Source organism: Oratosquilla oratoria, chromosome 40, assembly GCF_046742065.1.
Source record: "Oratosquilla oratoria isolate Oo_2021 chromosome 40, ASM4674206v1, whole genome shotgun sequence".
Taxonomy (NCBI): Eukaryota; Metazoa; Arthropoda; class Malacostraca; order Stomatopoda; family Squillidae; genus Oratosquilla; species Oratosquilla oratoria.
This window is the reverse complement of record NC_134816.1, coordinates 43730198-43754079: the sequence shown is the minus strand read 5'-3', so window position 1 is coordinate 43754079 and position 23882 is coordinate 43730198. Positions and strand designations below refer to the sequence as shown.

The following is a 23882-nucleotide window of genomic DNA, read 5'->3' as shown; positions in this document are numbered from 1 at the left end:
TTACATATACGAGTACATACTTCTTTGCCCCATTCATCTTTTCTCATTTCACCAGCTTTCAAAATAGTATCCTTAACATGCAGCATCTCTATACAGTGCACAGATTCACGATCACCTAAATATTTTTTGCTTTCTTTTTTCAAAAAGTCACTTGATGCATCTTTTCCACAAAAGAGACAATCATGAAGAAAATCAAACTGTAATTCTTGACTTCTCAGTGACGTTGTCGACACTTGCGAGGTTTTCTGCCTTGCTTGGAAAGTTTCAGCTCTCCGTTCTTTTGTATACACTTTTCTACATTTTTCATGCACTTTCACACTTTTTAGTCCTTCTAACAGAGAATGTTTTCCGTCTTTCCACGTAATGCTATAATCAATTAGTGTCTTTATTCCTTTCTCTTTAACTTCTCTAGTCTCACCCACAGAAAGCTGTCCATCGCATATTAAACATTTCCCCAATGAAGACATTTTGCACCAACAACTGCCTGGGGTTTCACTGAAGCTTTAACTATCTATTTTAATAGTTCTGAAACAAAAGAAAGACTATAATCAAGTTAGGAACTTAGATATTTTATTCAGTATAGCATACAAAGGAAATTATTATATGATCTTTGTGCACTGTAGGTATCAAATAAAGATAAACACAATCTTTTCGCACATTTAGCGCAAAAACAGTGAGGTATATCACAAAATTGAATAAAATAACTTTTGTAGAAAATTTTATGTAAAATAAATTTTGTTTCGATACATTTTTCGTTAAAATTAGTTTCTAGTGAGATATTTGGAAAAAAAAACCTGTTTTTTGGTCGCAATTTTTTCAAGATGGCGGCCAAATCCGGGGGGGTAGAGGGGTGCAAAATTAATATGTTATTAAGTAAGGTATTATAAACACATTAAAGCTTATTGCAGCTTTCCCTGATTTTTTTCCTTATTCACCTTTTTTTACTCCTCTATTGCCTGGCCTACAGTACCTCCAACCTCCATTTGAATAACGACAATATGACTTCCGTTGCAGACATCTAGACGTCTCTAAGGACATATTCAACAGCATATGACGGAAAGATAATTTGTTGTTTGGAGATTTGAAAAATTATATTTTGTAACCATATATCAAAATCCCACGAATCAGTTTAACATAAACATATACATATCCATCACTATGTAATGAATTAGTCAAAACTTAAAAGAATGTTAAAATGGATCTTGTATCATTACTTTTCATTCATTCGACAAATTGTTTGTCAAACATCCCCACGGTTAAACATCACTTCAAGCACGTTTGTCGAATCATTTGACATTCACACGGTCAGTTGTCACTTCAAATACGTTTGTCAAATGTGTTTGACTAAACGTATCGACGTGAAAGGTTTGTGTACAAATCGACATGTCCAAGGGAGATATTCACGTATAAAGGACCATCTAGAGATGTCTGCAACGGAAGTCATTATGTCGTTATTCAAATGGAGGTTGGAGGTACAAGTACATATGCTACTGTGTTTGCGAATTTTGATGATTAATATTATATCATCTTGATACTTGGTATCTTCATAATTACTTCTGTCGATTAATTTGTAATATTAGGTTCTTTAAGGAAGAAGGAATCAAATGAAGACATTGTATTTAATGTAGATACTTCGCAGTACACGGAATGCACCAAAAAGTGAGTTTGGACAAGAAATATTTCCATTTTGGTGGAAATATGTTGTCAGAAATATAATTATGTGTAACAACTGCCTAATCATACAACTGTGCTCGTGCATAGATGACAAAAAGAAAAAAAAATAGATTCTCACATTGGGAAAGACGTCATTAATCCCACAATGCACCGCGCGCCATTGCCGTCATTATTTTCGTGACGTCGATAGAAAACGCTATTTTTGTGTGTGTGTGTATATATATATATATATATTTTAAGTTTCCTGATCATCTCCATCGAGGTTTTGGTCCTCAAAATACAGAAATGTGTCTTCATCGCCAAAAGTCGAGGGAAAAGTTGCCTACGAAAAATCTTCCCGCGCTCAGAAGCCGACGTTATGACGTCACGTTACGTCAAAATCCACCATATTTTCTGTATTTTTAAAACATCTTTCCACGTGTTTAAAAAAATTCTCAATGTTTCGTTCAACACAATTGTCAGAATTTATCGTCTTTTCTATATTTTCAAAACGTTTCTCTCCACATGTATTTAAGGATTTTCTCGGAATGTTTCGCTCAGAACACAATTGTCAAAATGCATCGTCCTTTCTATATTCTTTTTATAGTTTTATACATTTTTCTCTACACGGCTTTCTCAGAATGTTTCGTTCAGTGTTACGGAAGGCCACGTCCTGCCCTGAAAATTTCGCTCCCTGATACCATAACACTTTGATTTGCCTTTCACGTCGTCTTAAACTAGGGAAAAACACCGTCGATTTCCATCTTCACACTTGGCTAAAATACCGTCGAATTCCTCCTTCACACACAGCAAAAATACCGTCGATTTCCATCTACACACTAGGCAATTATACCGTCGATTTCCTCCTTCACACAGCAAAAATACCGTCGATTTCCATCTACACACTAGGCAGAAATACCGTTGATTTCCATGTACACACTAGGGAAAATACCGTCGATTACTATCTTCACACAAAGCAAAAATCCCGCTTTTCATCTTCACACTTGGCAAAATACCGTCGATTTCCATCTTCACACCAGGCAAAAATACCGTTGATTTCCATGTTCACACTGAGCAAAACTGCCGTCGACTTCCATCTTCACTCTAGGCAAAATGACCGTCGATTTTTATCAACACTAGGCAAAAATGCCGTCGATTTCCATTTTCACATTGGGCAAAATGCCGTCGGTTTTGATTTTCTATATCGACGTCTTGCTTCACATTTATTTTTTGTTTTATTCGCGATGACCATATACAAGGACTGAAAAATCTTCCCGCGCTCTGGTGCCGACTTTATGACGTCACGTCGCATATATTTTCTGTATTTTTAAAACATCTTTCCACGTGTTTAAAAAAAAATTCTCAGAATGTCTCGTTCAACACAATTGTCAAAACTCATCGTCTCCTCTATATTTTTAAAACGTTTCTCTCTGCATGAATTTAAAGATTTTCTCGTATGTTTCGCTCAGTTTTAATAAGAACAAACTTGTCAAAATTCATCGTCTTTTCTTAAACATTTTTCTCTACACGGGCTTCTCAGAATGTTTCGTTCAGTGTTACGTAAGGCCACGTGCTGACCTGAAAATTACGTTCCCTGATACCATGACATCTTTACCTTTCATGTCGTCTTAAACTAGGCAAAAACCACCGTCGATTTCGATCTTCACACAAGGTAAAAATGCCGTCGATTTCCTCCACACAGGGCAAAAAGCCGTCAAAAGTGCCGTCGATTTCTTCACAACAGGCAAAAATACCGTTGATTTCCATGTTCACACTAAGCAAAACTGCCGTCGATTTCCATCTTCACACTAGGCAAAATTACCGTTGATTTCCATCTTCACACTAGGCAAAAATACCGCTGATTTCCATGTTCACACTGAGCAAAACTGCCGTCGATTTCCATCTTCACACTGAGCAAAACTGCCGTCGATTTCCATCTTCACACTAGTCAAAAAATACCATCGATTTCCATCTTCACACTAGGCAAAAATACCGTTGATTTCCATCTTCACACTGAGCAAAATTACCGTTGATTTTGATCTTCATACAAGGCAAAAATACCGTTGATTTTTATCTTCACACTAGGCAAAATACCGTTGATTTTATCTTCACACTAGGCAAAAATACCGTTGATTTCCATGTTCACATTGAGCAAAATTACCGTCGATTTTCATCTTCACACTAAACAAAAATACCGTCGATTTCCATCTTCACACTAGGCAAATATACCGTTGATTTCCGTGTTCACACTGAGCAAAACTGCCTTCGACTTCCATCTTCACACTAGGCAAAATTACCATCGATTTTTATCTTCAAACTAGACAAAAATGCCGTCAAATTCCATCTTCACACTAGGCATAATGCCGTCGATTTTGGTTTTCTATGTCGACGTCTTGTTTCATGTTTATTTTTTGTTTTATTCGCGATGACCATACACAAGGACCGAAAAATTTTCCCGCGCTCTGATGCCGACGTTATGACGTCAGGTCGCATATATTTTCAAAAGTTTTAAAACATCTTTCTTTCCACGTGTTTAAAAAAATTCTCAACGTCTCGTTCAACACAATTGTCAAAACTCATCGTCTCTTCTATATTTTTAAAACTTTTCTCTCTGCATGTATTTAAATATTTTCTCGTGATGTTTCGCTCAGTTTTAATGACCACAATTGTCAAAATTCAGTCTTTTCTTCTTAAAAAAAAAAATCTCTACACGGCTTTCTCAGAATGTTTCGTTCAGTGTTACGTAAGTCCACATGCTGACCTAAAAATTTCGTTCCCTGATACCATGACATCTTTACCTTTCATGTCTTAAACTAGGCAAAAAACACCGTCGATTTCCATCTTCACACTAGACAAAAATACCGTCGATTTCCTCCGCACAGGGCAAAACTGCCGTCGATTTCCATCTTCACACTAGGCAAAAATACCGTCGATTACCATCATCACACTAAACAAAAAGGCCATCGATTTCCATCTTCACACTAGGCAAAAATACCGTCGATTTCCATCTTCACACCAGGCAAAAATACCGTTGATTTCCATGTTCACACTGAGCAAAACTGCCGTCGATTTCCATCACACTAGGCAAAAATACCGTTGATTTCCATGTTCACACTGAGCAAAACTGCCGTCGATTTCCATCTTCACACTAGGGACAATTACCGTCGATTTTTATCTTCACACTAGGCAAAAATACCATCGATTTCCATCTTCACACTAGGCAAAAATACCGTTGATTTCCATGTTCACACTGAGCAAAATTACCGTCGATTTTGATCTTCATACTGGGCAAAAATACCGTTGATTTTTATCTTCACACTTGGCAAAAATACCGTCGATTTTCATCTTCACACTAGGCAAAAATACCGTTGATTTTTATCTTCACACTAGGCAACAATATCGTTGATCTCCATGTTCACATTGAGCAAAATTACCGTCGATTTTCATCCTCACACTAGACAAAAATACCGTCGATTTCCATCTTCACACTAGGCAAATATACCGGTGATTTCCGTGTTCACACTGAGCAAAACTGCCTTCGACTTCCATCTTCACACTAGGCAAAATTACCATCGATTTTTATCTTCACACTAGACAAAAATGCCGTCAATTTCCTTCATCACACTAGGCATAATGCCGTCGATTTTGGTTTTCTATGTCGACGTCTTGTTTCATGTTTATTTTTTGTTTTATTCGCGATGACCATACACAAGGACCGAAAAATCTTCCCGCGCTCTGATGCCGACGTTATGACGTCACGTCGCATATATTTTCAAAATTTTTAAAACATCTTTCTTTCCACGTGTTTAAAAACATTCTCAATGTCTCGTTCAACACAATTGTCAAAACTCATTGTCTCTTCTATATTTTTAAAACGTTTCTCTCTGCATGTATTTAAATATTTTCTCGTGGTTTCGCTCAGTTTTAATGACCACAATTGTCAAAATTCATCGTCTTTTCTTCTTAAAAAAAATCTCTACACGGCTTTCTCAGAATGTTTCGTTCAGTGTTACGTAAGTCCACATGCTGACCTAAAAATTTCGTTCCCTGATACCATGACATCTTTACCTTTCATGTCTTAAACTAGGCAAAAAAACACCATCGATTTCCATCTTCACACTAGACAAAAATACCGTCGATTTCCTCGGTACAGGGCAAAACTGCCGTCGATTTCCATCTTCACACTAGGCAAAAATACCGTCGATTACTATCATCACACTAAGCAAAAAGGCCGTCGATTTCCATCTTCACACTAGGCAAAAATACCGTCGATTTCCATCTTCACACCAGGCAAAAATACCGTTGATTTCCATGTTCACACTGAGCAAAACTGCCGTCGATTTCCATCTTCACACTAGGCAAAAATACCGTTGATTTCCATGTTTACACTGAGCAAAACTGCCGTCGATTTCCATCTTCACACTAGGGAAAATTACCGTCGATTTTTATCTTCACACTAGGCAAAAATACCATCGATTTCCATCATCACACTAGGCAAAAATACCGCCGATTTCCATGTTCACACTGAGCAAAATTACCGTCGATTTTTATCTCCATACTAGGCAAAAATACCGTCGATTTCCATCTTCACACTAGGCAAATATACCGTTGATTTCCATGTTCACACTGAGCAAAACTGCCGTCGATTTCCATCTTCACACTAGGCAAAATTACCGTCGATTTTTATCTTCACACTAGGCGAAAATGCTGTCAAATTCCATCTTCACATTAGGCATAATGCCGTCGATTTTGGTTTACTATGTCGACGTCCTGCTTCACTTTTTTTTTTTTTTTTTTTTTTTTTTCTTGTCTTTTTTCTCCGCGATGACCATACACAAGGACCGAGAAATCTTCCCGCGCTCTAATGCCGACATTATGACGTCACGTCGCATATATTTTCAATCTTTTTAAAGCATCTTTCTTTCCACGTGTGTAAAAAAACTCTCAGAATGTCTCGATCAACACAATTGTCAAAACTCATCGTATCTTCTATATTTTTAAAACGTTTCTCTGCATGTAATTAAATATTTTCTCGTGATGTTTCGCTCAGTTTTAATGACAACACAATTGTCAAAATTCATCGTCTTTTCTCTTTAAAAAAATTCTCTACACGGCTTTCTCAGAATATTTCGTTCAGTGTTACGTAAGTCCACATGTTGACCTGAAAATTTCGTTCCCTGATACCACATCTTTACCTCTCATGCCGTCTTAAACTAGGCAAAAACACCGTCGATTTCCATCTTCACACTAGACAAAAATACCGTCGATTTCCTCCTTCGCACAGGGCAAAACTGCCGTCGATTTCCATCTTCACACTAGGCAAAAATACCGTCGATTACTATCTTCACACTAAGCAAAACTGCCGTCGACTTTCATCTTCACACTAGGCAAAATACCGTCGATTACCGTCTTCACACTAAGCAAAAAGGCCGTCGATTTCCATCTTCACACTAGGCAAAATACCGTTGATTTCCATCATCACACCAGGCAAAAATACCGTTGATTTCCATGTTCACACTGAGCAAAACTGCCGTTGATTTCAATCTTCACACTAGGCAAAATTACCGTCGATTTTTATCTTCACATTTGGCAAAAATACCGTCGATTTCCATCTTCACACTAGGCAAATATACCGTTCATTTCCGTGTTCACACTGAGCAAAACTGCCGTCATTTTCCATCTTCACACTAGGCAAAATTACCGTCGATTTTTATCTTCACACTAGGCAAAAATGCCGTCAATTTCTATCTTCACATTAGGCAAAATACCGTCGATTTTGGTTTTCTATGCCGACGTCTTGCTTCACATTTGTTTTTTGTTTTATTCGCGATGACCATACACAAGGACCGAAAAATCTTCCCGCGCTCTGATGCCGACGTTATGACGTCACGTCGGACATATTTTCAATATTTTTTTAAAACATCTTTCTTTCCACGTATTTAGAAAAATTCTCAGAATGTCTCGTTCAACACAATTGTCAAAACTCATCGCCTCTTCTATATTTTTAAAACGTTTCTACATGTATTTAAAGATTTTCTCGTAATGTTTCGCTCAGTTTTAATAATACAATTGTCAAATTTCATCGTCTTTTCTTCTTAAAACATTTTTCTCTACACGGCTTTCTCAGAATGTTTCGTTTAGTGTTACGTAAGTCCACGTGCTGACCTGAAAATTTCGTTCCCTGATACATTGACATCTTTACCTTTCATGTCGTCTTAAACTAGGCAAAAACACCGTCGATTTCCATCTTCACACTAGGCCAAAAAACACCGTCGATTTCCATCTTCACACAAGGTAAAAATGCCGTCGATTTCCTCCTTCACACAGGGCAAAAAGCCGTCAAAAGTGCCGTCGATTTCCTCCTTCGATTTCCATCTACACACTAAGCAAAATTACCGTTGATTTTCATGTACACTCTAGGCAAAAATGCCGTCGATTTCCATCTTCACACTAGGCAAAATGCCGTCGATTTTGGTTTTCTATGTCGATGTCTTCCTTCACATTTGGCAGAAAAATCGTTTAATTTTTGTTCTATTCACGTCTCATAAAAAAAAAAAAAATCCCACACTGAGTTCTTTCAACGGGACAGAAATACCGTAGTAATTTCCTCACATCGACTTCCTTCACACATGACAGATATAGTCGATATTTTGTCCCCAAAAACCCGTAAAGGTGTTTTTGTCCCTTGAGAATATAAATAATAAAAAAAAAAAAGAATACAAATAGAATTAATAAAAAAAAATAAAGGAATTAATAAAAATCAAAACACATAAAAGCAATATGTAAATAAGTACATAAATAGATAAAATGATTAAATGAAATAACTTTAATCAAACAAATTGCATTCATAAGATATACAGTATATGTACATCAGTTTTTAGCGGGAATGTTGGCATCAGTCGACGAATCACGCTCACGCCTAACGCACGCTAGTCCATTGTGTCGTGCCATATATTATATTTTTTTCCAATTCTATAAATTTGAACTGTGCCTCCTGAGTTTCTTTAGCCACCCAGAACAAGCTGCCCAAGTCAAAGTCTCGTGAAGGACATTATCAGTCATGCTGGCCAAGTTGGGGGGGGGGGTGCCACTTCTGTCTATGACACCTTTTAAGTAAAAGTGTTTCACCACGGTGCCCCTCAAACGTTACCCACGCACTGTCTTTGTAAGTTTCGTTTTCAGTAATTTTCGGTGTTATTTTTTTGCCTTGGTATTTGTTTTTTAAATAGATGCATGCTCCTCTTGTGTTCAGTGCTGCAAAGTCACTCAGAAACAAATCATACCCAGGAATAGACATAGTTTGGGGGTTCTGGTATGGTACCAATTTTCGGCTTTACTTCTGTTAGCATTATTATGTCAAAGTTATGATTAGTGTTTAATGCTAGGAGTAGATCATACTTGCTCATTATTGAATTATCCACATTAGTGTAGTAAGTTTTCAAGTTCTCTGTCCTATTGTAAGTAGGCCTTGGTCTATTGTTACTGGCGGTAATGTTACCTACTGTTGTTGTTGTTCGTTTGGTTGCTCCTTGATTTCGACTATTTTCCCTCGCTTCATGACGACCCACTTTTTTGTCTGGTTGCAAATTCCTGGTAGTTTAGAGTGATGAAACTTTTTTTTTTTTTTCTTTTTTTTTTTTTTTACTCTGATAGCTGGTTTTTGGTGAGATCGGGTCGAATGAATACTTTGCTATAGATGTCGTGTTCACTGTCTCTCAAGTCCTTGGCTTTGGCCAGGATTTTTTTCTTTTCAGCAAGTGACTCAAACTCCGTCTTCAGTAATGTAACCTTGCCCTCTATGTGGTCACCTAACTTTGAAGCTTTTGTCACTTTCGTAATTAGTTTGAATTCCTCCCTGGACATTAGGGCTACTGCTTGCAGGTCTTCTTCCGGTTTGCTTTGTTCTGGGAAATTCAGTATAATCAAATTTAGCTTTCTCTGACCAATTTGTTCTAGTTCTGATATATCATATATCCTTTTCATTTCCTTGTGGTTTCTGCAAAATTCTGTAGTCATGTGTTCATTGTGATTACTGTTGATACGGACATACATACATACTGTATACATACATGCATACATACATACGCACATAAATACATGAATACATACGAGACTATCGCGTTCCATGGCATATTGAAGAAAAGTACAGAAAATACAATTGCTGATATTCGTAGGTCCTGTTTTTATCAGGCAATTATTGCCTTTCTTCCTTGTCTCTTCTACTCTTCTCCTCTGTCATATTCCAATTTTATTATACCTATAAATATTTATATCAATACTATTCATCTTCTGTTTTCATATCACTCTATTTACAAACGAAGCCTTATTTCTTCTCGCATGCCATAGAAAACGAATCTCAAGCGTTGATGACGTCATGTCGCTTCTCTCTGACCACAAGATGCCGCGCTGGAGAATTAGCAGGTACGTTCAGCCTCAAAAAGAATCGATTTATCTTTTGTCAAGTATTGAAGATGCATTTTTTCTTCTGTATCATTTAACAGACTTAATATTAACATTATAACCTTCCAATACACAGTATTATGGGCTATAACTTAAAGTCACAAAAATACGGGATGATTACCTTACCCGTAGGAGTTTTCGTTGAAGTCTCTGCAGTATCGATATGAAATATATAGGGTACTAATTACCTTTCATAAGTGCACGGCGCCGTGGTGTGATGGCACACACGGCTGACACCGTATTAGCAGATCCGAGTTCGAATCTCGGCGGCGCCGTGCTTTTGCTTTTCTCTCTTTTTTTTTTTTTTTCATTTCCCGGTGGTCCAGTGGTTAGGGTCACTGGGCTGCGTCCATAAGGTACCGAGTTCGAAACTCGGGAGGTGCCTTACCACTTTCTACGGACGCTCGCCTTGGTAGACGTCACTGGAACTCTCGTTCTTTGAATTAATATTTATTGCTAAGTTTATCTGACAAAGGTATTCGTATCAATATACAAATATTCACTCCAAGAAATAACAGTGCAATTAAGGACGCAGAGTGAGGAATAATATATATGAAAAATAAGTATGATCGTATTTCCGTTGAGGCTGTTCAGAGGCAAGCGACATGACGTCACTAACTTTCTGCGTTCGTTTTCTATTGAGTGTGTAGTCCAGGGGCATTATTCATAATATTGGCGAAAGGAAGAAAATAATTTTATAAAAAGCGGAATTTTTCACCATACGCCAAGAATACAATGCACTTTAACATGCCAAAAGCCCAAAAAAAGATATTGTAACTTTAACTCAAAAAACACGTCCAAAGTACAGGATACCTTTGTTATGAAGTGACTCCTTGATAACCTGAACAGAACCTCTAACTTGTTCCATAAAGTGATAGGAGATTTTAAACCGGGATACTGTTATGGGACTGTAAAAACACACAAACCTGGAAACCCTCTCAGGCCCATTATAGCACAAGTTACAACACCCACCTACCATGTTGCTAAAAAACTGAACCAGCTCTTAACTACCTATGTTCCCACAGGCCGTTCAGTCTCCTCTGCTACTGAGTTCATTAACCTGCTACGTACGGCACCACCTTGCCATGACATAGCCTCGCTCGATGCGGAATCCTTATTTACGAATGTCCCCGTAGATGAGACCATCAACGTCATATTGGACCGTGTGTATAGAAGTGACCTCCCTGCGCTCAACATCCCCGAATATATATTAAAAGCCATACTCGAGACTTACACCAAGGAAGCTCCTTTTCTCTCTCACAGAGGGGAACTCTTTAAACAGGTGGATGGAGTGGCTATGGGGTCCCCCCTTGGTGTCCTCTTTGCCAACATGTATATGGCACAAGTGGAGAAGAAAGTCTTCAACGATCATCCTCCCCCTGAACTCTATGCCAGGTACATTGATGACATTTTCATCACCACCTCCTCTGACGAGGACGCTAACAGCTTATTGACGGCCTTCCAGAATAACTCCTGCCTAACTTTTACATGCGAGCAAAGTGAACAGAAACGTCTCCCCTTCCTTGACATTGACATTACTAAAGATGAGAATGGTTTTAAAACGAAGGTTTACACCAATGTCGGCCGGTGCCTTAATGCCCGTGGTGAGTGCCCTCCAGCTTATAAGCGCTCAGTAGCTGCTGCCTACATCAATAGGGCCCTTACCCACTGCAGTAGCTGGACTGAGACCCATCACGAACTTGAGCGTATTCGCTAACTACTCACCAATAATGGTTATTCTGATGAGATGATAGAGGGACTCATTAGGAAGAAACTAGACAATTACACTGCTCCTGCCCAGACCCCAGTCTCCCCTGATGGCAAAATCACAATTTACTACCGATCCAGTTATCATGACCGATACAAGGATGAATGCGACGCCGCCATCAGGGGCATCATAAAAAGAGGGGTCACCCCAACAGACTCAAATAATACCATCGATTTGAGAATTTAAGCCAAACCAAACCTCACAAGATCCCTTTTCATGAGGAACAATACAGCTCCTAGGACTCCCAAGGAGGCATCTACCAATGTAATTTACGAGTTTTCTTGCCAGGAGAGCCGCTGTGACGGCTCCAATACTTACATCGGTAGAACCTCCACCACCTTAAGAAGGCGCCTTCTATACCATAGAAACCAGGGAGCTATTTTTCAACATTACATCGATCATCACGATCAGAAGCCGCCCCTACAAAAAATTATCGATTCCACTACCATCCTCCTCAAAGAATCGAACTTCAGAAAGATGCAAATTGCAGAAGCCGTAGCCATCACCTCCCGACACCCTAACATTAATGTGCAAGTCTCTTCCGACTACATTCTTCCCTCAGCCCACCCCTTTGAGCACCATGGACTCCAGCCCCACCACAAGAAACTCGAGCCCCTCTTCCTAGCTCAGGTGAGTTGGTTTCCTTAGATCAGGAACCTCGGTCAACACGTCCTGTGACTAGGAGACAAACCAGAGCTCATTCCCTTCGCTCAGGATCACGAGCGACACGGCTCGGCCAATCAGCAGCCAGCATTCCGCCTGAGTCGGGTCACCAGAGCTGCGTGCTAGGTTCGCTCAGGTCGGGATCAGAAGAAGAATCCAGCGACCATTTAGCGTTCAGCACTCCACCCGGGCCGATCAGCCTGAGCCTTAGACCTCCTTTATAGGGCCTACACCCAGATGCTTGCTTCATTCTTCTCCTCGACTCCACGAATAGTAGACCTCCTCGATTCACCATGAAGTCCTCTCACCCTGAAGAAGCCTCCTGGTGAGGCGAAAAAACTTTGAAGTTTTCGGTGTTTTTGTTCAACAGTTTCACACTGTTACATCCTCAAGAATAGCAATTGTCGGCACACATCAGCGCATTTCTTTTTCTTGACATTATGGATAATTTCGTTCATAAACTGAACCACGAAGAAAAGGAATCCTTTTATAAACTGAAGAACCTTCATATGAAGATAGTCAAATCTATCAGCGCAGTTGACTTCAATCAAAATTGCCTTCACGAAACCTGTGCCCCAGAAATATATATATATATATATGTATATATATATACATATATATATATATATGTATGTATGGGCGATACAGTCACACCCTAAGTAAACACGTCAAGCCCAGTGTTCCCCATCAGAGAGAACTCTTATGAGTTTGAAGTCAAGGAAACTCACGGAGTGACTAGACGTGATAGAATTAGAAATGAAGAAATTAGGGAGAGATTAAAATTAACATCTATGCTGAAGATAATTAAAAAAGAATTGAGATGTTATGGGCATGTCTAAAGAACGGAAGACCCAAGACAAGCTGAGAAATTCTTGGAGTGGGTTTCTCCTGGTAGTAGGCCGGTAGGACGCCCCAGGAAGCCATGGACACAGGGAGTGGAGGAAGCTGATGAAGAAAGAGGAAGGAATATAATTGGAAGAAATAATTAATTTGAGAAGGTGAGGACTTCCGGGACAGAGGAGGCCTTTGGCGAAGATTCGTAGAGGCCCGACAATGACAGGAAATTCAAGAGGAGCCTTTGAGCGGAAATGACCTTACAACCTACACAGGGATGATGATGATGAGGAGGAGGACGACGACGACGACGACGGTGATGATGATGAGGAGGATGTGTTGACATACTTGGCTGGTAGATCCACTTGACGGCAGAGTTAGAGAAGAATGAAATGGATTCCAACTCTCCTCCCATGTGCCCGAAGTCAGTCTGGTTTAAGCATCTTCTCGCCTTCATGTGGGTCACCATTCTTACACCCTGAGGGGTGAAAACATAAATACGGAGGTCCGGGTTCGAATCCCGCCCGGGGCTGAAATAATTTCAGTATCGCTGCGCTGCGAGTCGTTACTCCAACTTTTGTGGGCGGGGAGTTTTGTGTGTGTGTGTGTGTAAGGTCACAGCTTTACCCATAAATAGGTCATATATGAGCTCTGAGCTCTCCTTCGGGAGGGAAATAGCTGTCGATCACGAGTCCAGCACGCGATACAAGACCATGGTGAATCACATACACACACACGCGCGCGCGCGAAGAAAATACAGGTCAGGACTCGCAGTAATGGATTTAAACTGGACACATTTAGATTTAAGAAGGAACTAGGCAAGAATTGGTTTACTAATAGAGGGGTCGATGAATGGAATAAACTTAGTAACCATGTAGTAAGCGATGAAACTATCAGTTGTTTTAAGAAACGATTAGACAATTTTATGGATGGGGATGACAGGTGGTGATGGATACGGAGCTGCCTAGTGTAGGCCTTATGGTCTCTTGCGGTCTCCTTCATTCTTATGTTCATATGTTACCTATCGCAAATGGTTGTATTACAATATATCCACAAAGAACAGCAATTCATAAGACAGGACCGTAAACTTGCCCTAAATGATGTGATATAGATTGGGTTGTATTGCCTAATCACAACGTCCTCCTTGGAGATTTGCAATTGATGAGACGATCCCTTAGACTGGAGGAGGAGTGTGCCCACTTCGAAGTCGCCCTCGGGTTTCATGTACATGGCCAAGTCACCATAATCACCATATCCAATCGGTCCTCCGTGTTCTACGAAGTTCGTGGATTTGCGTTCGAGCTCTGCAGAGAAGGACATTAATGTACCACGTTCACGCGAAAATCAAACTCTAAAATGATACTTTCAATGTCCACAAGTGATCTGTATATCAAAAGTTAGTATTAGAAGTGTCCAGAGACAAAGGGGCATCCTCGCCACCTTGACTGGTGTCGAGGTAAGCACGGATATATATATATATATATATATGTATATATGTATAAATGTATATATATACATATATATATGTATATATATATGTATATATACATATATATATATATATATGTATATATACGTGTGTCATAATGACAATTGGATTAACAAGTTCCACCGCAAGGACCCGAACCTTTGCATTAGTGACTTCTTATTATTTAGCAAAGACGATAGCGTTGAGCTACCAGGACCGTGGTCCAGGTCATTCCTTTTGTAAGGCTCGGGTAGTTCAATGGTAACGTCTTTGCTTCATAATAAACAGTCGCTAATACAAAAGTTCGAGTCCTTGCGGTGGAGCTTGTTAATATATATATATATATATATATATATATATATATATGTATATATATATATATATATATATATATATATATACATATATATATATATATATAGAGAGAGAGAGAGAGAAGGGTGGGGATGCCCCTCTGTTTCTAGACGCCTTAAATATATATAATAAACACAAAAGTTATAGTCATAATAATGATGGTCATGACAATATTGATGTCAGTGGTCATGTTGATAACGACGATAGGAATGACACACAAAATGAAAGTCTACTATTATATCTATTAGGAAAAAACATAAAACCAGATTTTTCGAATCAAAACAAAGAGGCTGTGATCAATAGCGTGGCTCTATACGTGTATATCATAATCAATTATATGCAATTGGTACTAGACATAGACACTGATAAAAGAAAGGGAGAAGAGACTGGAAAATGTTGAAAACAATATCCTGAGAAGAATCCTTGGCCCAGTACATGATGAGGAAGAAGGGAAATGGAGACGAAGACATAACAGGGAAATTAAGAGACCAAACCGGACAACCGTACATTCAGGATGAAGTACAAGGAAGAAGAGCAAGGTGGGGTGGACACTGCTGCGTCCTGATGGAGGCACACAGACTACCAAGGAAGGTGATGGAAGGAGGAGTAGAGGGCAGACGACCACTAGGGAGACCCAGGTACAGATGGAAGGATGGAGAAAGGAAGGACGTGGAGAGGGTGGCACCAAGAGAAGACTGGAAGGAATTGACAGAGGGTAGAACCATCTGGAGAGGCATAGTGAAAGCGGTGAAGGGCTGTCCCCCTGGTGACCAGCAAAGAAAACGCGAATCCGGTCTTACCGTAATTGTCCAGACAACGGTAGTTCATGCGCTGTTTCGGACCGCTGAGTGCAACAGGATACATCATCAGCGGGAGGCTGTAGTTAGAGTGAACCCAAGCATGGAGAACAATTCGCTTCATCGGATTCCCCGGGACGTTCGCCATCGGATAGTCGTGCTCGAGCGGGCTCGCATTCTTGTACAACGTGGGGAACTGAACCTCGAAAAGGCCGTTCTCGTACATGACGTAAAACTCGACCCATTCGACGTTCGCATTCTTGAACAACGTGGGGAACTGAACCTCGAAAAGGCCGTTCACGTACATGACGTAAAACTCGACCCATTCGACGTCCTTTGGTAAACGAACCCATCTATTTGACACTTAAGTCGGGTTCATGGTCGTATTATTACCCAACGGGTAAGCGGACACACACACACACACACACACACACACACACACACACACACACACACACACACACACACACACACACACACCTCCCCGCCCATGAGAGCTGGAGTAACGACACGCAGCGCAGCGATACTGAAATTGTTTCAGCCTCGGGAGGGATTCGAACCCGGACCGCCTTAGTGACAGTCGGGGACTCTATCAACCGTGCCACTGAGTCGTGTGTGTGTGTGTGTGTGTGTGTGTGTGTGTGTGTGTGTGTGTGTGTGTGTGTGTGTGTGTGTGTGTGTGTGTGTGTGTGTGTGTGTGTGTGTATGTGTGTGTGGGGGGTGTTCTGTTGTACGTTAAAAACAATGTTCACGCTTGTGTTTTAGAGAAAGTGAAACAAGATGCATACGATAGTTTGTGGGTTGAGTTAACCCAATCAAATGGACAAAAAATGAATATAGGTGTAATATATAGGCCAAAGACATTATCATTAGCAGACGACAAACTGTTATTTCAAGAACTGTCTAGTTTCTGCAACCGGGATTTATTGATAATGGGTGATTTCAATTTTACTGACATTGATTGGATGACCCTTGAACATCGCCATATAGGTAGTCGCTTGATTGATTTTCTTGGTGACAATTACTTAATTCAGCATGTAAAAGAGCCCACAAGATATGGAAACTTACTCGATCTATTGGTCACTAGCCGCGAAAGCATGGTAACTGATGTAGAAGTCGGTGAATCTATTGCAAATAGCGATCACAACTTAGTTAGATTCAAACTCCTATTTTTTTTTTTAGAATAGATACTTGTGTTTCTAAAATATCCGATTTCAGTAAAGCTCAGTTCATAGGACTACGTCAGGAGCTTCAGCTTACAGATTGGGAGGCAAAATTAAACGAAAGACCTGTAGATAAGATGTGGGAAATATTTCAAAATACGCTCACTAAGATGATTCAAACTTACATTCCTTTTAACCCATTCAACTCCGATGACAAGATGTCTTGTCATTTGGTCAAATAAAACAAAAAATCATAAAACACCAAAATGTTTGATCAAACACCAGAAAAATATGACGTCAGTCCTCGCTTCGGTGTAATTATCAGTAACGACCTCAAATCATCCAAGCAGTGCATTTCAGCCTCTGAGAAAGCAAATAAGATTCTAGGACTGATTGCGCGATCTTTTGATTTCAAAAGCCCATCACTCATTAACAAGCTATATAAATCGTTAGTTCGTCCACATTTGGAATATGCTGTTTCTGTATGGTCACCGAATCTCATTAAAGACATTGACAGACTGGAAAAAGTACAACGGCGAGCCACAAAACTGATTCCAAATATCAAAAATAAATCATACGAAAATCGACTAAAACATATGAATCTGTTTTCCCTAAAAAAGCGTAGACTTAGAGATGACTTGATACAGGTCTTTAAGATTTTAAAGGGAACTGACAACATCAAAAGTGACAAAATGTTCACATTGAATGAGAATCAGACAAGAAACAATGGTCTCAAACTATCCGGTAATAGATTCAATTTGGAAGTAGGTAGAAACAACTTTGCCAACCGTGTAGTTAATGAATTGAATAAACTTCCTGCACAGGTAGTGCAATGTAGTTCAGTTCGAAGCTTTAAGAATCATTTAGATAAACACCTAAGCAAGATGCTGTAATGATTATAATTTATTTTATATTAATTGTTTTTGCTTTGTATCATTTGTCGTTTCATTTTCATTTGTTATTAGTTATGTGCCAATTTATTATTATTTACTGTTTACCTGTTTGTTTGCCATTCAACTATATCTATACATTTATTTATGTATTTTGTTTGTTGCATACATTATTATAGTTTTTTTTAGTATTATTATTGTTATTATTCTATGGACAAAGGGGTCTCCTGTCGGCATGCTCCGCCTTTGTAATCCTTTGTAATCCTTTTTTGTATGTGTGCGTGCACATTATAACAATAGAATATATGTTGAATTACAGACTACTAAGAAACTTATTGTAGCAGATAATTTCAATTTCTCGTTATACATCTGATTCGAATTACATGCATAAATATAATTCAATAAGAATTGTATTTTATAAAAGGTAGAGGAAGCTGAAGTACATTGATAGGGTCTGATAAAATCATTTTGTTATTATGAAAAATGAAAATGCATACAGTACTATATGTTCTAATTATTCATTATGCATTGGTGGCATGTAATAACGACATAAAGGTATTTTTCATTATCAAAAATGTACCTTGGGGGCAGAAACATGGAACATAAGAGAGGAAGAGAGAAGGAGTTTGAATGTGTTTGAGATGAAATGTCTGAGAAGTATGATAGGGATTACTAGGCTAGATAGGGTGAGAAATGAGGAGGTGAGGAGGAGAACAGGGGTGGAAAGGGAGCGGGAGATAGAGTTTATGAAAGAGTATTAGGATGGTTTGGACACATGGAAAGAATGAGTGAAGAAAGATTAGTAAAAGAAGTGTGGAAGGCAGAGGTGGAAGGAGTGAATATGAGGGGGCGTCCTAGGATGGGATGGATGGATGGGGTAAAAGGGGCATTACAAAAGAGAGGAATGTCTGTTGAGGAAGGACGGGAGAGGACAGAAGATAGGTGTTAATGGAGAAGGGTTGTGTATGGATGATGCTGTGATGCGTGAGAGGGAGTGGGTGGGGGACGGGGGGTGAGGAATTATGTATGAGAAAAAGAAATTGACGCAGCCCGAAGGGATTTCTCCCCGTCTTTTCCTTTTCTGCATGAGGGGACGGAGAGGGTGGGGGGGTCGCCGAATTTATTAAGCGGCCTTGCTGTGGATGTGCTGTGTCTTATCTTACGACACAGCCTCTGTCCCAGGGCAGTGGACAGGATGCAGGGATGACCCGTCATCCAGGAGGTGCCAAGATAAAAGGAAGGGAGGAGGGTGGAGGGGAGTAGAATATGTGGAGAATGGAATGGGTGGGAGTTGTTTCTATGCCTTTTTCTTTTTAGCTACCCCCCGTGTAAGGGGGAAAAGCCTTTGGTATATGTATGTGGACGGGGGCACTTACCCATGTCGAGGCCCTGCTTGGTGAGTGTCTGCACAGTGCTTTGAGGCAAGGAGGTCATTTGTAGCACAAAGGATGCACCATTTTCAGGGAGAAGGCGAATCAAACTTTGCCAAAACCCTACAATGTTTTATAGCCCTTCCAGATGTAGCTTCCTTTCTTTATATTGTCATCAACTAAAAGTGAACGCCATTGTCGATCGACAGTCAAACTAATCCTAGGAAAACTAATCTTAGGAATCCTAATCCTAGTCATCAATCGATCAGTAGTCAAACTAACCCTAGGCAAACTAATCCTAGGCAAACTAATCCTAATTGTCAAACTAATCCTAGGAAACCCTTAGTTAGAAATCCACACGATCTAACGTGAGCAAGGCCGTCCACGATTTTGACGCGGTCTATACTTTCAGAGCTTTCAGTACTGGGTCAGACAAATTGATCCTTTGAAGAATTTGGCATACAGCTTCCTTGCATCAATCTCTACACCTCATAAAAAAAAAAAAAAATCTCCCTCTCAGGTCGGATGCGGGAAAAAGAATTATGATAATGATAAATAAAAGAAAAATAAACAAAAAATATGATAATATAGATAATAATAAATAGAATACATAGATTTATAGGTATAGTTAAATGATAAACAAACAGGTAAATACCAAATGATAATAAATTGACAGATAACTAATTATAGATAAAAATCAAGCAAATGATAATTGACAAACAAATGACAGCAAACAAATAAACCTGTACTGATTCATTTGCCATTATTCCAGTGTATATCTGATTAACTGGTAACTGCTTTAGTGTAGTTAATGCTGTTCATGAACAAAAATAGACAAAATTAATAAATAATTGATAAATAGAACGAATAAACACAATAAACATATAGAATTAGTAAATAGATAAGATTATTAGATAATATACTTATAAACAGATAAATAAGAAACAGATAAATAAGTAGATAAGATACGTAAATGATAATAGAAATAAATGGATAAGAATAATAACAAACTCCTGTTTCTCCCCTTTTTAGGAACTCAGGGAAACACAATGACGATATTCTTATCCCCCACTCTATGTATCACAATGAATTACAAATGTGATCGATGATAGAGCTCCATAGAGGATAGAAACGCCGGTAAACTTAAACTTGTCCATTTTGTTTTATGTTAGGATTATCTTCTAATAGATTCTAGTAAGTAAACAAAAGATTATTTCGTTGCATTTTATTGCATCCAAGTTAAAACAGTAACATATCAACGATGAAAAAGATAACAAACAAACAACAAACAAACAGAAACACAAAAAAATGCGATGTGTTCATCGTCAACATAAAACTAATTAAATTATAAATAAAGTGTGTGTGTGTGTGTGTGTGTGTGTGTGTGTGTGTATCTTATATATATATATATATATATATATATATATATATATATATATATATATATATATATATATATGCTAATAAGAACACGGGTACGTGTGTTCACTTATGCAAAGTAGACCACTTGGAAAAAGAAACTAACGAAGCAGAGCACTTTCGTATATTACATCTTCATCTTTTTGCACTGAAGATGTAATATACGAAAGCGCTCTGCTTAGTTTCTTTTTCCAAGTGGTCTACTTTGCATATATATATATATATATATATATATATATATATATATATATATATATATATATATATAAATATATATATATATATATATATATATATATATATATATATATATATATATATATATATATATACATACAGTAAACCCTCGATATAACGAACGATATGGGGACAGGGGTCGTCTTTATATCCGAAGATCCGTTATAACCGAGGATCCGTTATATCCGAGGGAAATACCGGACAGATCCGTTATATCCCGAAGTTGGTCCAGTATTAGAAATTAGTAGGATTAACAATTATATGGAAAGGGAAATGTATAATCAATATGCCTAATTTTAGGCAACGAATACATACATTTGTAATGTATTGTTTTGTTCAAGAAGGCACTTTTTTCTAAATGATTTATTTTTTAGATTAAAGGGATCTTTAACTCTTCCCTTGGAAGGAGAGAGGTCCCTACATCCTCGGGGTGAGACAGGAAGGGATAACTTAACGCCACCGGGTAGAACATGTGATTCCCAACCTGGTGTTCGCGATTTTCTTTTTTTTTGGGGGGGGGGGAGGCTAGGGGCTTGTAGTCTTTCTTTTTTTTAATTTCTTTGTAGCCCTAAGCGTAACATAAGATTAATATTAAACCATGCAAGACTTCTCGTTGTGTATAAATATACAATTTCTTCAAGTTTTACATATATACCTTCTATGTAACTGGAAAAATCTGTGGCCTCTATAATGCCTTCCTAATTAGACGGCCTTTAATTGCCCCCCCCCAAAAAAAAAAAATCTAGAACGGTCCCGTGCAGGACCACCTGCCTAACCTTTTGATGACGGTGTAGCCTCAGTTCCTACCGACGGTGGCTGCGGGGGGAGGGGGAGGGTAGGGGGGAGGAGGGGATAGGGAGGGGAGAGAAAGGCATTCTGGGGAGGGGGAGGGGGAAAGGAGGGGGAGGGGGAAAGGAGGGAGAGGGGGAAAGGGGGGAGAGGGGGAACTCTCCTGAAGAGTAGGATAGAAACGCTTCACTTCTTGTTTTTGTAGACAAAGACGTTTGGAACGATGTAGGGCCAAGGGAGCACCGCGGTAGACCCTTGTGATACTGTATGGATGGCCGGGGCTCTGCCTGGGTGCTGGGCGATCACGATCGGCACGCGCACCAGGTTGATAATGGTAGGCGCCTTCTCGTCATCTGAGGGTAAGGTAAGAGATGAGACTGTAGTGGGAGACTTTAGTGGAGGACTTTAGTAGGAGGCTATAGTGGGAGACTATAGTGGGAGGCTAGTGGGAGACTAGCGGGAGACTGTAGTAGGAGACTGTAGTGGGAGATTGTAGTGGGAGGCTATAGTGGGAGACTATAGTGGGAGGCCAGTGGGAGACTGTAGTGGGAGACTAGCGGGAGACTGTAGTAGGAGACTGTAGTGGGAGATTGTAGTGGGAGAGTGTAGTGGGAGGCTATAGTGGGAGACTATAGTGGGAGACTATAGTGGGAGACTAGTGGGAGACTAGCGGGAGACTGTAGTAGGAGACTGTATTGGGAGATTGTAGTGGGAGATTATAGTGGGAGATTATAGTGGTAGGCTATAGTGGGAGAATATAGTGGGAGACTGTAGTGGGAGATTGTAGTGGAAGACTGTAGTGGGAGGCTATAGTGGGAGACTATAGTGGAAGGCCAGTGGGAGACTGTAGTGGGAGACTAGCGGGAGACTGTAGTAGGAGACTGTAGGGGGAGATTGTAGTGGGAGATTGTAGTGGGAGGCTATAGTGGGAGAATATAGTGGGAGATTATAGTGGGAGATTGTAGTGGGAGACTGTAGTGGGAGATTATGGTGGGAGACTGTAGTGGGAGACTAGAGGGAGACTGTAGTAGGAGACTGTAGTGGGAGATTGTAGCAGGAGACTAGTGAGGGACTGTAGTGGAAGATTATAGTGGGAGACTGTAGTGGGTGGTTGTAGTGGGAGGCTGTAGTGGGAGACTGTAATAGGAGACTGTATTGGGAGACTGTAGTGGGAGGCTATGGTTGGAGATTCTAGTGGGAGAATATAGTGGGAGATTATAGTGGGAGACTGTAGTAGGAGACTGTATTGGGAGACTGTAGTGGGAGGCTATAGTTGGAGACTACAGTGGGAGACTGTAGTGGGAGGCTATAGTTGGAGACTACAGTGGGAGACTGCAGTGGGAGCCTATAGCTGGAGGCTATAGTGGGAGACTGTAGTGGGAGGCTATAGCTGGAGACTATAGTGGGAGACTGTAGTGGGAGGCTATAGTTGAAGACAACAGTGGGAGACTGGTGGGGGACTATAGTGGGAGACTGTAGTGGGAGGCTATAGCTAGAGACTATAGTGGGAGACTGGTCATGGACTATAGTGAGAGACTATAGTAGGAGACTCTACTTGGAGACTGTGGTGGGAGAGTATAATGGGAGACTGTAGTGGAAGACTAGTGGAGATTGTTGTGGGAGTATTGTGGGAGACAGTAGTGGGAGACTGTACTGAGAGACTGTAGTGGGAGACTATAGTGGGAGACTATAGCGAGAGACTATAGTAGTGGGAGGAGGGCTGAAGTTGTATGGAGTGGGAGTGGGGGAGGGTTGTAGTGGGAGGCTTATAATGGGAGTCCAAAAGATATATCTCAAATTTCTTATTTGCCGTCACGTGATTCTATTCAAATGACGTAATCCCTTCTTCCTCCCCCACTCCCCTCCCCTTCCTCATCCTCCCCCTCCCCTCCCCACTCCTCCCCCCTCCCCCACTCCCCTCCCCCTCCTTCCACTTCCCTACTCCCCTCCCCCTCCCTCACTCTCCACCCCCTCCCCTCCCCCTCCTCCTCCCCTCCTCCCTCTCCCCCTGTTATCG

At 40.0% G+C, this 23882-nt stretch overlaps 3 protein-coding genes across 3 annotated transcripts in view; 1 reads left to right on the top strand and 2 right to left on the bottom strand.

Moving 5' to 3' along the window:
* The first annotated feature begins 10051 nt into the window (after positions 1 to 10051).
* Positions 10052 to 11830, top strand: LOC143020546 (uncharacterized). Its single transcript, XM_076176976.1, has 2 exons — positions 10052 to 10074; positions 10963 to 11830. Exons 1-2 carry the CDS (start codon positions 10052 to 10054, stop codon positions 11828 to 11830), a joined length of 891 nt encoding a protein of 296 aa, XP_076033091.1.
* A 2485-nt stretch (positions 11831 to 14315) lies between these two features.
* Positions 14316 to 16246, bottom strand: LOC143020609 (uncharacterized). The gene is made up of 2 exons (XM_076177047.1): positions 16001 to 16246; positions 14316 to 14682 (listed from the first exon to the last, which is right to left on the bottom strand). Exons 1-2 carry the CDS (start codon positions 16221 to 16223, stop codon positions 14396 to 14398), a joined length of 510 nt encoding a protein of 169 aa, XP_076033162.1. The 5' UTR covers positions 16224 to 16246; the 3' UTR covers positions 14316 to 14395.
* A 5759-nt stretch (positions 16247 to 22005) lies between these two features.
* LOC143020608 (lysozyme C-like) overlaps positions 22006 to 23882 on the bottom strand; it is a 30768-nt gene continuing 28891 nt past the window's right edge. The window contains exon 6 of the mRNA XM_076177046.1: positions 22006 to 22218. Coding sequence (XP_076033161.1) covers positions 22052 to 22218 — 167 coding nt within the window. The 3' untranslated portion in view covers positions 22006 to 22051. The remainder of the gene's footprint in view (positions 22219 to 23882) is intronic.

What these genes read in the sequence shown, in the direction of transcription:
- LOC143020546 (XM_076176976.1), top strand. Translation starts at nt 10,052, where the DNA reads ATGCCGCGCTGGAGAATTAGCAG. An exon ending in CCGCGCTGGAGAATTAGCAG is followed by an intron (nt 10,075 to 10,962) that starts GTACGTTCAGCC and finishes TAACCTGAACAG; the next exon opens with AACCTCTAACTTGTTCCATA.
- LOC143020609 (XM_076177047.1), bottom strand. Translation starts at nt 16,223, where the DNA reads ATGTACGAGAACGGCCTTTTCGAGGTTCAGTTCCCCACGTTGTACAAG. An exon ending in CCGTTGTCTGGACAATTACG is followed by an intron (nt 14,683 to 16,000) that starts GTAAGACCGGAT and finishes CCTTCTCTGCAG; the next exon opens with AGCTCGAACGCAAATCCACG.